Consider the following 13,258-nt stretch of genomic DNA (forward strand, 5'->3'; position numbering starts at 1 on the left):
AGGTGTGGGAGGAAACTCCTGTGTGGTCCCCTTTAGGGGGTGGGTAGTGGGAACCAGAAGACCCAGGTGCTGCTATTTTGAAGTCATCAGGGTCGGTTCCATCACTGCTTACTGACTTGCTGCACCTGCCCATTTCTACTGAGAACCAAGAGCAGTAGCTTTGTTCCTTTATAGGCTTTACAATAGTCTCTTCCAGGGAATGGTCTCTTGTCCTCTCCGAAAACTAAATCTCCACATTTCATCCCAGTGTGTGCATAATTACATTCCCAAGTGTCATTGCTGGGCCTGATGAAGCAGGTGCCCCCAGCTGGCTAAGTGCTTGCCTACCTGCTCACTGTCGGGACAGGTGGCATTCCAAAGGAGGCTCCCCTGGTCTGTGTGCCTATTATTAGGTGTGGGATTTCCACCCACAAAGGCTCTCATGTGCTGTCTCTGGGCTGTTTTTACCCTACTGCTGTTTGTGGCCTTCCTTAGATACAAAGCTGCCTGCCCTCCCATATACCTACTCTGATCATTCCCTTGAAAAGCAGGGGAAGGAGAGGAGGGAGGAGAGCTGTGGCCCAGGGGATAATCAGATCAGAGTCTCTAAAGGGTGGAAGGACCTCTGTGAAGGAAAGCACGAGAAAGGAACTTTAGAAGCAGGCAGAGCTGGTCAGCCACTGGCAAGCTGCAGACGAGCAGGAAGCATTTCCCTCGGTCAAACCAGCCTCACCCAGTCTGCTCCCTGAGGCCTTCAATTCCTGTAATGCAGCCAAGCTTTTCATTCCACAACTAGAGAACAGGCCCTTGGGAGTGAAACTTCAGACGGAAGCATGCATGTAGATACAAATGAGGGCTATAGATTCCTGCCCTGAGAGCAAACCTTGCCACCTGAGGGTCTGTGACCTTGGGTACTGGAAAGTGGGTATCAGTTCTCTCACTAACTGAACTGTACTGCCTTCCAAAAAACCTGCTTTTATACTAAGGGCAAGACCCTTGAAAACAAATAATCACCTTTGCATGGGTGCCTACAAGCCTTAAAAAGAAACCTGTGCTAATGTGAAAACCAAGCTCAAACATATCTCTCAAAAGAAAATTCAGAGTTTCCTGCCCCAGGTTGCCCCAGGCACTGGCCCTCCATGAAGATCAGCAGGGCTGCTTTGCAAAGCCTCACACCAAGAGAAAATGGTACTCTATCCTAAAATATAGGGGCTCATGCCTGTAATCCCAGCACTTTGGAAGGCTGAGGTGGGAGGATCACCTAAAGCCAGGAGTTCAAGACCAGCCTGGGCAACATGGCGAGACCCTGTCTCTACAAAAAATTGAAAAAAAAAAATTAGCTGGGTGTGGTGGTGCATGTCTGTAGTCCTGGCTACTTGGGAGGCTGAGGTGGTAGAATCACCTGAGCCCTGGAAGTTGAGGCTGTAATGAGCCATGTTCACGTCACTGTACTCTAGCCTGGGTGACAGAGTGAGACCCTGTCTTTAAAAAGTTAAAATTAAAATATTAAAATTTAAAATACATAAAATATAAGCAGTGATACTCAGGAGTTCACAGAAAAACTCCCTAACCAACTACATTTCTCTGAAAAATGATGGGAATCTCAGGGTCTACTTTTTCTCCAAGAACTTAAAGGAGGGTAGGAGTTTTTGGGGATTTCCAGAAAAATATCTGGAAATCTTATTCATGTGGCTTCTAGGACGCCAAATAAATGTCCTTGATGTCAGATGACCTCCAGCCAACGCCAGGAATTCATTAATCTTCTCCTGGCAGGGTGCGGACTCTAGAAACAAAGATGTTGCAGCCAAATCAACCCAGAATGTCTGAGATCCTCAGGAAAGCCAAAGGGGTCAAGGACCTCAGGGACAAGGAGGGCCTCGGCCCTCACCCTGGCACTGGGCTTCCGCCCGCTCCCTCCACCTCTGCCTGTCCAGCCTCCTTCTCCACTTGCCACTTCTGAACAGCACATTTGATTCATCGTGGAAGGTGAAGCTATTAGCAAAAGTGAGGCACTTGCTTAACTGGGAATTTGGGGTGAGCAGATTCTTCTGTTTCTGTCCTGATTTTTGACAGGAAGAGATGTCCCCATTATCTAGCCCCTCATATTCGTGAATCCCTCTGGGCATCATTATCTGTTTCTAGAAACCCCTAAGCAGGGCCTGTACCTTTTCCATCATGTCTCTTCCCCACCACAACCCAACACTTCAGTCCTGGGCTAGAGACTATATGAAGGCTGGGTGTGGTGGCTCACGCCTGTAATCCCAGCACTTTGGGAGGTCAAGGTGGGAGGATCACTTGAGGCCAGGAGTTTAAGACCAGCCTGGGCAACATGGTGAGACCTCATCTCTACCAAAAAATTAAAAATAAATTAGCCCAGCATGAGGGCATGCCCCTGTAGTCCCAGCTACCTGGCGGTCTGAGACAGGAGAATTGCTTGAGCCTGGAAGGTTGAGGCTACAGTGGGCTGAGATTGCAACACTGCACTCCAGCCTAGGCAACAGAGTGAGACCCTGTCTCAAAAAATAAATTAATTAAATTTTAAAAAGACTATATGGATTCCCAGACAGTACTGCAAGGGGAAGGTGGCCATTTGTTGGTGAGAACAAATAAATGACTCCGGCAGACTGAGCCCTTGGAGTAGCGCAGGCCTCACTCACCTTTTCCGCTATGAGGAAGTCATAGCGAAGGGCCTCTCGAGTGCAGATGGCGCCCAGGAGGAAGACGAAGACGATGTACAGAAACCACCTGCAAAACCCAAGAGCAGAACAGAGCTGCCCCCCACTCACCTCACCCAGCCCCATCCAATTCCCCCACTCAACCTTCTGTTTCCAAAGGGAACTTGTATCAGAATGAGAGAAAGGCCAGTCATGAAGCTTCCCCAGCTGGCTTGGGAGGACACTTTTTGTACTATTTCTCTTCTGGCATATTTCTTACCAAAAAAGGGGTACCATTGTTTTGTTTCTTTTTTTACTTTTAAATATATATAAAAATATGGAACACTTCACGAATTTGCATGTCATCCTTGCACATGGGCCATGCTAATCTCTGTATTGTTTTAATTTTAGTATATGTACTGCTGAAGTGAGCACTGTTTTTTCTCTTTCTTATATTAAAAAAGAAAAACATACAAAGGGCATTCCGAGTAGGGAAGTGGGAGACCCAGTTGCCTCTAGGTTGCCAGGATTCAGGCCAGGGTTGCCCCGCAGCCTCGCACCCCAGCCTCCTCCAGCAAAAGAACAAGCTGATGATCCTTCGGGCCTCTAAGTCCTGCTGGTCTGTTATCTTTGGATCAGATAACAAAGAGGGAAACTAAAGTCAAAAGGCAGAGAGCAGAGGCCTGGCTCTGTCCCCAAGATGCCCTGTAACCTTGAACAAGACCCAGGTTCCTGTGGTCTCCTCATTCCCATCTGGGTAGTGAGAGGATGGGCCAAGGGTTCCTCCTGGAACCTCCCAGCTGGGGCCAGAAACAAGACAGGGTCCTCATTCAGAAGCCTCTTTCTTTTATTTCCTTCCCAACACTCAACTCTATCTCTGTTGTCTTCATTTTCTTCCCAATGTTATTGCACAAAATACCCTGATGCTGTACGCCAGGCTGATAGCAATGGTTTCACTGCAGTAAGCTAAGAGCAAATTCAGTGTTTGTGAAACAGATACATTAATATTTTCTAAATACTGTGGTTAGAATAACACAGGCCCTTTTAACTTCTCAAGTCATTGTTTCTGGTCTCTGATCTCTTTGCCTCTTCACACCTACCCAATGAAGGGCAGAGAAGCTTCTTCCTGTGGTACAGAGAGAAACAATATTCTAAAAGGTCAGAAATAGACCCAAGGTTACCCAGCCTGCTTGTGTGGGTGGCACAGTGTGAACTAAAACCCCAGAGGCCTGACGGCCTGGGGGAGCTGGAGGGGAGGCTCACTGGGGGAAGAAGAAGAGCTGGGTGCTGAGCTTCCACTGTGTGCCTTCTCTCCTCGCCGCAGTCTACGTAGCACATACAGTGTCATTATCCCCATTTCACAGGAAAGGACATGGAGGCTCAGAGAACTCAGTAAATTGTCCAGAGTCATGCAGCCAATCAGCGGCAGAGCTGAGGTGCAGCCCCAATTCGTCTGATTGCAAAACTCTTCATCTTTATGCTCCCTCCAGTGATCCTGGAAACTCGGTGGTTAAAAAAATCCCCAAGTTCAAAATGGGGGTGGGGGAGGGACGGGGGCGGGAGGCCGAGGAAAGGAAAGAAAGGATTCGATCTGTGATCTGGGTCCTGACACTCCTCCTCGGCAGCATTCCCAGGCAGGGCGCATGAAAGGGCAGTGTCTGAACCCACCAGACGTGAATTTTCCAGCCCACCGAGTGTTAAAAGAAGGATCGGAATATGAAATAGATTGGTCACAGTCGGGGCACTCTCAGAACAAAAGGGGCAATCCCTCTTCTGCCTGGGGTTTTCTCTCCCACTCTCTAGCTCAGACTGATTGCCATGAGGGGAACTTACGAGATGCCAACAGCTGCCAGGGAGCCCAGGGGAATGCTGGCGGCAGGCTCCCTGAGGTCGCCCCCCATGTTGAAGCCGGCCATGACTCCTGAAAGACACCCAGATGGGGAATGGGGTGAGCAGCCTCCTCCACGCATCGCCTTCCCCAGGGCTGCCCCTTCCTCTCCTGCGGGACCCTCTCCTGGAAGCTGTCCCACGGCAAGCCCTCCAGCTGCAGCTCTGCGCACAGGCTGCTTTTCAATCTCCCCTGGCAACTAGGGAGGCATCCCTGTGGCGTGAAAGGGACCTTTGTGGGTTGGAGGAGGCTCAGGAGGAAAGCCCTCCCAGCTCCAAAAGCATCCTACCGCTCAGCGCAAAGCAACCAGGGGGTGGAAAGCGGCTTGCAAGGCACACAGAGGTCCTGCGCTGCCTGCTGAGCTGGGACAATGCCCTGGAGAGGCTCAGCATTACAAAGGTCTGGCAGCCTCCTGCTCAGCGGCTTTCCCTGCCTCTGCTGCCTGCGATTCCATGGGCCCTTCCTGTGTCCTCCGGGTCAGGTACCATCCTCCAAGCCCCTGAGCTACCAAAGGGCTTGAAATAAACTCCAAAAAAACCAATCCTGATGCCACTGACATGGAGTCACAAGCTCCTTTTCATCATCACCTCTCTTCTGCAAGAACACTAATGAAAACGAATTAATCCATGAGGGACCCACAGCACAGTGCTGCATGGTGAGGTGGGGATGTTGCCTCTTCCCATACAAACAAATATATGAAAGCAACAAGACAGGGTGTTCTGAACATCGGATGAGGATCCAGCCCACAAGTGCCATAACAACTCAGTGTGATGGGCTGCCCTGGTCAGGAAAGACCCGTGGAGGGGGGTGTATCTTGAATGTGGCCTTGAAAGAGGGATTTGAATGGGCTTAGGGATGGGAGTGAATCTAACTCCATGATTTGTGAACACTTTCAAACTGCCTGGGCCTGTGTCAAGTGCTTTACATGCATTTTTTTATCCTGTTTAATTCTCATAACAACCTCATCAGAAAGGTAGAATTATTTCCTCATCTTATGGAAAAGTGTTCAAAGAGGTTAATTAAAACAGCCTAAGGTCACACATTTAATAAGCAGCAAAGCTAAGATTCAACCCTGGTCTGTCTGACTCTGAAAATTATGCTCTTAATGCCTCTGCTATAATGCTTCACAGAATCCAAGCGAAGTGCAGTGAAGTGACAGTTTGGAACCAGAAAGTGAAAGTAGGGGGGTGTATTTCAGAGAGAACCCTGAACGCTGGCCCGCAGATGGGGTGCATATACTGTCACCCAGCAACTCCACTGTGAGGACTTTACCCATCGTAGGTAGTCAAGGCTATGAGGGAAGATTTAGCCCAGCGTGTTTATAAACGCTTGTTTAGAATAGTGGAAATTAGAAACAACCTAATGTCTAAAAATAGAGGGTTGGTTAAATAAGTGATGATATAGCTTTCAATAAATACTAGGTCTCAGAATATTGTAAGGGATATGTTGTGACATGGAAAGACGTTTAGAAGCTTTTGCTTAGTTTTAAGAAGCATATTAGAAAACAGAACACATGGTATGATCCCATTATTATAAAAATATATAGAAAAAGGAACTGGAACATGTTTTAAAACATTAACAATGTTATTTCTGGGTGATAAAAGAACAGGTCATTTTTATTTGACTGTTTATATTTTCTCAATTTTCTACAATGATCATTTTGAAACGTGAAAACTTTTAAGGTTTTGTTGTTGTTGTTTTTGTTTTTGTTTTTAACGGCCTGTTAGGCACATTTTCTTTCCTCTCATTCCCTCCTCTCCAAGATCCTATTAAGAGCATAGTAAAGGGGAAAAGTAGATAAATTCCCATAAGCAAAGAGAAGTTGGGAGGAGGACCCTAAGTAGATGAAAGGTTCCCATGAATGTCTGGAACACAGAACATAGAAAATGGAGAATATAATACCGAGGAAAAGAGAAGGAAAGAAAGCCTCGGAATGCTTCTCTACAAGATCTCAATACACTGAGGAAAACCAGGGCTGGACGTTTGCACCCCAAATAAAGCCCTGCTCAAGAATCAACAGCACTCACAAACTTCTCATCAAGGTAGGGCCCCAGCAGGGAGACAGACCTAACCATGCGACAGCTGGGGAAATCCATGCCCACAACCAAGATCACCCAATGTGTGATGAAAACCAGCAACAAATAAACAAATACACGCATAAATAGAAACAGAACAACCCAGGCTGGAAGAAACATATAAATCAGGATACAGAGAGAATTTGGAAAAAAACACTAATTAGTAGCTCCAGGTACATCCAAGAAGAATATTCTATCTATAAAACAAGGTGCTATGAAAAAAAATCCAAGAACAACAAAGAACTTTTGGAAATTAAAAATATGATCATTAAAATAAAAAATGCAACAGATTTAAGGGCCAGGTGTGGTGGTTCATGCCTGTAATCCCAGCGCTTTGGGAGGCCAAGGCAGAAGGATCACTTGAGGCTGGGTGTAATGGCTCACACCTTTAATCCCAGCATTTTGGGAGGCCGAGGCAGGCAGATCATCTGAGGTCAGGAGTTCGAGACCAGCCTGACTAACATGGTGAAACTCCATCTCTACTAAAAATGCAAAAAGTAGCCAGGTGTGGTGGTGCACACCTATAATCCCAGCTACTTGGGAGGCTGTGGTGGGAGGATCACTTGAGCCCAGGAGGTAGAAGTTGCAGTGAGCGGATATCATGCCACTCACTCCAGCCTGGGTGACAGAGATCCATCTCAGGAAGAAAAAAAAAAAAAAGAAGGATCCCTTCAGGCCACAAGTTTGAGACCAGCTTGGACCACACAGCATCTCTTCATAAAATAAAAAATTTATCCGGGCATGGTGGTACACACATCCCAGCTACTCAGGAGGCTAAGGCAGCTTCAATTGACTCACAGTTCCACATGGCTGAGGAGGCATCACAAATCATGGCAGAAGGGGAAGGAGAAGCAAAGTCACGTCTTGCATGGCAGCAGGCAAGAGAGAGCTTGTGTAGGGGAACTCCTATTTATAAAACCATCAGATCTCGTGAGACTTATTCACTGCCATGGGAACAGCACGGGAAAGAGACTCACCCTCATGATTCAATTCCCTCCCACCAGGTTCCTCCTACGACACGTAGGAATTGTTACAATTCAAGGTGAGATTTGGGTGGGGACACAGAGCCAAACCATATCATGACATAGTGCTCTTTATTCCTCGCCATTGTTGTACCTCCTACAGTTTGTCAGGTCACTTTGTACACCTTCCTTCAGATCATTTATACAGAAGTTAACCCATGAAGACCCCTGAGAACGCCACAGCAATATATGCTTCTGTGGAGGAAAGTGACTGATTCATCTTAATTGCTTCCTGCTTCCAAACACTTACTGTCTCCATAACAAACCCCCTTTCCTCCTCCCCCAGGTTCTGTGTAGGCTGCCTGTTGTGCAGTACATTAGGATGCTGCTCAGTGGGTGGAGAAAGGACTGACCGTGACACAGGAATGAGCCAGGCCCAGATATGGCCAGAAAGTTGGCTTTTGAGACAAAACAGAGAAGCCAGAAAGTAGATTATATCACAGACACAAAGAGCCAGAAACAGGAAAATGCAGGCAACTCGGACTGCAGACAAGAAGTCTCACGGGTGATTCCTGCTGGGGCAATGTGGGTGGTTCCCACAGCAAAGTGTACATTTGTTTTTGTTTGTTTGTTTGGATTTTTTTTTTTGAGATGGAGTTTCCCTCTGTCGCCCAAGCTGGAGTGCAATAGTGTGATCTTGGCTCATTGCAACTTCTGCCTCCTGGGTTCAAGTGATTCTCCTGCCTCAGCCTCCCAAGTAGTTGGGATTATAGGCACCTTCCACCATGTCTGGCTAATTTTTGTATTTTTAGTAGAGATGGGGTTTCACCATGTTGGCCAGGCTGGTCTCGAACTCCTAACATCAGGTGATCTGACTGCCTCGGCCTCCAAAGTGCTGGGATTACAGGCATGAGCCACCGTGCCTGGCCTGCACATTTGTTATAGGGGCTCACACACTGTGGCTGTCATTTCCAAAATTCTACCTCTGTGTTACCACACAATTCTTGGGCAATGTTCCCTAGCTTCGGTGAATTATAAATGTCTTATTCACTAGTTAGAGCTAGAAAAATTATTTTGACTTAGTATTTTTTTCCTGTCTTTGTTAAGTGTTACAGAAATTCTCTAGTTTGCTTTCTTTTTGCATCCAGTGCAATTTTAAAACACTATCATTAAGGTTAGAGTTACATTTAGGGTTGGCGTAATAGAACAAATACTATTTCCCAGAGCATTAGTGCCCAGCTGTTTTACAAATATTACATTTTTTAAAAAGTTCCACAATTGAAAATAAGGTTGGGAAAACCTTAATTAGAGAGGTTTTCAGTGCTGGGCTATTGTAGTGCCTATAATATGCTAATATTCATTGTCCATCTCTAAGAGGAGAAATACAGCGCACAGTTTCGCAAAACTTATTTGGCATTGAACCCTTTTTTTTTTTTAAAGAAATGAAACCCTTTCTTCATTATTAAAGTTCCACAGAGCACAGTTTGGGAAACACTCAGTGCCCATTTTATAATTACTATTTGGTCTTGACACTTTTCTTGGCGGGCTTCCAAAAATTGTTTAAATTTGGCTATTTAGGACTGGATGGAGTGGCTCATGCCTGTAATCCCAGCACTTTGGGAGGCTAAGGTGGGTGGATCATCTGAGGTCAGGAGTTCAAGACCAGCCTGACCAACATTGTGAAACCCCGTGTCTACTAAAAATACAAAAAAATTAGCCAGGCATGGTGGCATGCACCTGTAGTCCCAGCTACTTGGGAGGCTGAGGCAGGAAAATCACTTGAATCTGGGAAGCGTAGGTTGCAATGAGCCAAGATCACGCCGCTGCACTTCAGCCTGGGTGACAGAGCAAGACTCCGTCTCAAAAACAATAAAAATAAAAAATAAAACAGTTATTTAGAATCATGATTCTTAAATCTAGGTGATACCCTAGCGATCATCTACTCCAACCTTTTATTTCACAGATGAGTCAACGGAGGCCCAAAGAAGGGAAGCCATTTGATTCAAGTGTTCCAAGCTAATTGCTAACAGAACCAGCACTAACCCTCAAGCTTCCTGATTCCAAGTCAGTGTTGTTTCCACTACATCACATAGCCTCTCCATTTCTTCCTAACACCCCTGCTCTTCGTAGATTTCCCCTTCTGAAACAGTAATTGCATGATTAATGTGGGGTTACATACCCACAAGAAGGCTGAGCTTATCAGTTATAATCGGCGCTATGTATTGGTTTCCCCACAGGCACTTGCATCACCAGCTCCTAATCTCTAGACAGTGCTGGATTGATGGCATTTCTGGGTTTTAAACGCCAATTCCAGGAAGCAGTTAATTGCTTTACCCAAAAACATTTTTTCTCCCTGCATCACAACGATGATCTGTCTGGTCTGCACACTGTTACCATGTGACTTAGGTAAACAGCTTCCTTAATATGGGGAAAGCCTTCTGGCTTGGTCTTCCACCCCAGTCCTGGGGACTTCGGGCACATATTTATGGTCTCAGTTTTGATATGCAAGTCTGAAGGTGTCAGCCATCACTTGACCAGTTTAGGTTTATGAGGCTACACCTCGAGTGGCATCCGTAGCCACCTAGACATCGACATTACACCTACAGTTTCGATGGATGGCACCAGGTGAACAGGGGACTTGGGGTCAGCGCCCACTTCCAGTGTCTGGTCTCACAGAAGACATAGAGGGCCAGAAAATGAATCAACCCCTTATAGCTCTCAAAAATATATCCTTGGGTAAAATAACCAGTGTAAATGTCAATGACCACTTACCAACATTTGCAAGTGGGTAGGTCATCTCTTTTCTTCCCTGCCCCCTGAATCACCCAGTGGCACACATTGATCAAAGTCCTTACTTATCACCAATTACCACAAGCCCGTTTCCCACCCCAATTCCCTTTTCTGTTCCTGAAAATGAAGATTAGTAGGAAAAGAAAACCCCAACAGTTTTTCTAGGCTTTTCAGGTTCCTGTTAGTTCATAAAGGACTACTTACTCTTTCTCAAGGAACTTCCAAGATTCCTCCTGGGGACTTTTCAATCCAAATCTGTGTCCTCAGAAACTCTTCAACTTTTTCTTTCCATTTATAGCTTAATCGTTTCTCTGCTGCCTGTTTTCTAAGTTCATAACTTTATTTTTCTTTCTTATGAAGGTAGACTACACATGCACTAACGTGCCCAAGTCTCATCTGCTGCCTTTTTTTTTTTAACTGAAAAAAAGGGATCTATTACTGTTTGGAGGCAATGTGGCTCTGAGCCCTGCTTTCCTCACCTGTAAATGGGGATTATACTATTTGCTTTGCAGGACTGTGGTGAAGTTGGAACAGATATTCATAAGCACCTAGCACAGTGGCTGGCACCTTGTAGGTGCTAAATAAATGCTCACCCAGGAGAGATGGGCTCTGCTCCTTACTCAGAAATCCCTCAGATTCCTAAAGACTGGTCTGCCTCTCTTTACCTTCCTTCTGATTTCCAAACCCCATTCCTTTCCCATACCTGGCTTGTTGGTTGGTTTGTTCAGCTGTTCCTGCAGAAATCTCTAAACCTGTCTTGCTCTGTTCTTGGAGCAAAACTTGTGAGTTTCCCTCCCTCTCAATGTTTTAGAGATGCTGCTGGGACAGACAGTGTCAAATAATGCAACTTTCCACCTCCAGGACCCAGGCAAGATTTATTGGCTTCTGGATGAGGGGCGGCACCAACATTATGTGTTCTCTCTTTATGGGAAGCAACGGGGTTTACCGCTTACTGGCCGGGAGATGTTGGGGAAATAACCTCTCTAAATCTTTGTTTCCTCATCTGTAAAATGGGTAAATAATAGAACCTGTGGGAGGATCTAGGTTCCATGTGGCCTGATATTTTTTTGAAAGTACAAAATTATGAATATAAAATTAGGAACAAGGCTTTGGAAGGAGCTCACGCAAGTGAGGGACCTTGAAGCCCAGGCTTCAACCACTTCATGGCAGCCTTGTGTCTGATGGAACTAGTCAGGCTGTGGAGAAGTTTAAACAGAAAACTATACATAAAGTGCTTAGTGGCTGACATAATAGGTTATTGTAATGATAATAAGTATTGTCGCTATTTATAATTGTTTTGATAAAAACTGTTGATATGTATAATTATTTTGATAAAACAATTATAAATTAATTCCATAAATAAAATTACAAAAAATAAACATGTATAATAATTATAAAGCTTTTTTTTTTGAGACGGAGTATCGCTTTGTCGCCAGATTGGAGTGCAGTGGTGTGATCTTGGCTCACTGCAACCTCCACCTCCCGGGCTCAAGTGATTCTCCTGCCTCAGCCTCCCGAGTAGCTGGGACTACAGGCATGCACCATGCTTGGCTAATTTTTGTATTTTTAGTAGAGACAGGGTTTCACCATGTTGGCCAGGATGGTCTTGATCTCTTGACCTCGTGATCTGCCCGCCAACCTCCCAAAGTGCTGGGATTACAGGCATGAGCCACCGCGCCTGGCCTAAGCTTATTTTTTTTTTTTTTTAAGACAGGGTCTCACTCTGACGCCCAGGCTGGAGTGCAGTGATGCAATCTTGGCTCACTGCAACCTCTGCCTCCTGGGTTCAAGCAATTTTCCTGCCTCAGCCTCCCGAGTAGCTGGGACTACAGGCTTGAGCCACTGCACCCAGTCAAAGCTTCCTTCTTGTCTCCTGTTTCTGCTCATAAGTCCATCAGAATGAAGGGAGTGGAGTGAGCCCCCATCTTCAGACTGTCCCTACTTGGGGCTCTCTAGTCCTTAAACATGGGAACCCCATTCTGATCCAGCAGGTTCTTGTCCTCTCACTCACAAGACACATAACTTGTGAGGAGACCCAGGGGACGCCTAGGAGGGGGGAATGGGGGAAGTAGGCCAGAGGAGGGGTGAGCACTAACAGCCGGGCTGAGGGGCCTGGAGACAGCCAGCCAATTGGAGGGCCCAGCAAATTCCCAGAGCTTCCCAGGGTGTGTACATGAGCAGGAGAGAGGAGTCAGGCCCAGGGAGGTCAAAGGGCATCACAGAAATAGCTGGGTTCTTGAAAAGGAAGGTGACTGTGGACATTTCAGTAAAGGCTGTAGGTTTCCTACCACATTTTTTCGTGCTGGGTGTGGTCAACCACAGGCCCATGTGTTGGCTGTGGCCAAAGAGGCCCTTATCCCTTCCAGTAAGAGTTTAGAATCTGGGAACAAGGGTTACAGGACTTCACATGACTGATATTCTTTTCAGTGAATTTCCATTTCCTAGTTCCTCTGTGAATCGTGTTCCTGGATCCCTGGAGTGGCTGCATCCACATGGTATGTGTGAAACCCTGGAGAGGAGATGTCTGCTTCTCAGGGAAAGTTTGGTAGTGGAGCTTGGAGAAGGAATGCACTTTGAGAAGGAATGCACTTTAAGAAGCAAAGCAAGTACAACGTCCACTCCAAGCTCCCCCCACTCCACCCCTGCAGCCACCAGCACAGGGTGTAATGGAGAAGAGTGCAGTGAGGGGGCAGGGGGACAGCTTCCTAAATCCAGAGGAGCCCCCAGACCGAATCTCCAGCCGCTCTTCCCAGGAAGCTGCCTGCCCTTGGGATAAAATATCTGAAGTAACGTAACTATCATATCTCTGACAGGAGGATGGGGGGCTGGGGACAGAAGGGTTTGTTCATCAAAACTCTCTCCTCGCCACAGTCTGGAGGTTCTCTTGTTCCAGAAGAGGATGGTGTTGGA

At 46.3% G+C, this 13,258-nt stretch overlaps 1 protein-coding gene and 1 non-coding gene across 16 annotated transcripts in view; both read right to left on the reverse strand.

Annotated features, from left to right (window-relative positions):
* Positions 1-13,258, reverse strand: part of SLC12A8 (solute carrier family 12 member 8) — a 130,385-nt gene that overhangs the window by 34,792 nt on the left and 82,335 nt on the right. For 14 of the 15 annotated variants that reach the window (XR_010155740.1, XR_010155741.1, XR_010155739.1 and 11 more), the window contains 2 exons: positions 4,467-4,554; positions 2,637-2,724 (listed from right to left, as the gene is read on the reverse strand). The exons of the other annotated variant lie outside the window; for it this stretch is intronic. Coding sequence is in view for 11 of the 14 variants with exons in the window: in XM_009446336.5 (XP_009444611.2) it covers positions 2,637-2,724; positions 4,467-4,554 (176 nt within the window). In the remaining 3 variants the exon portion in view is untranslated. The remainder of the gene's footprint in view (positions 1-2,636; positions 2,725-4,466; positions 4,555-13,258) is intronic. 15 annotated transcript variants of the gene reach the window in all.
* On the reverse strand, positions 2,965-3,068 carry LOC112208725 (U6 spliceosomal RNA). The gene has a single exon (XR_002943302.1). It is a non-coding gene; the product is annotated as a U6 spliceosomal RNA (small nuclear RNA).

Source organism: Pan troglodytes, chromosome 2, assembly GCF_028858775.2.
Source record: "Pan troglodytes isolate AG18354 chromosome 2, NHGRI_mPanTro3-v2.0_pri, whole genome shotgun sequence".
Classification (NCBI taxonomy): Eukaryota; Metazoa; Chordata; class Mammalia; order Primates; family Hominidae; genus Pan; species Pan troglodytes.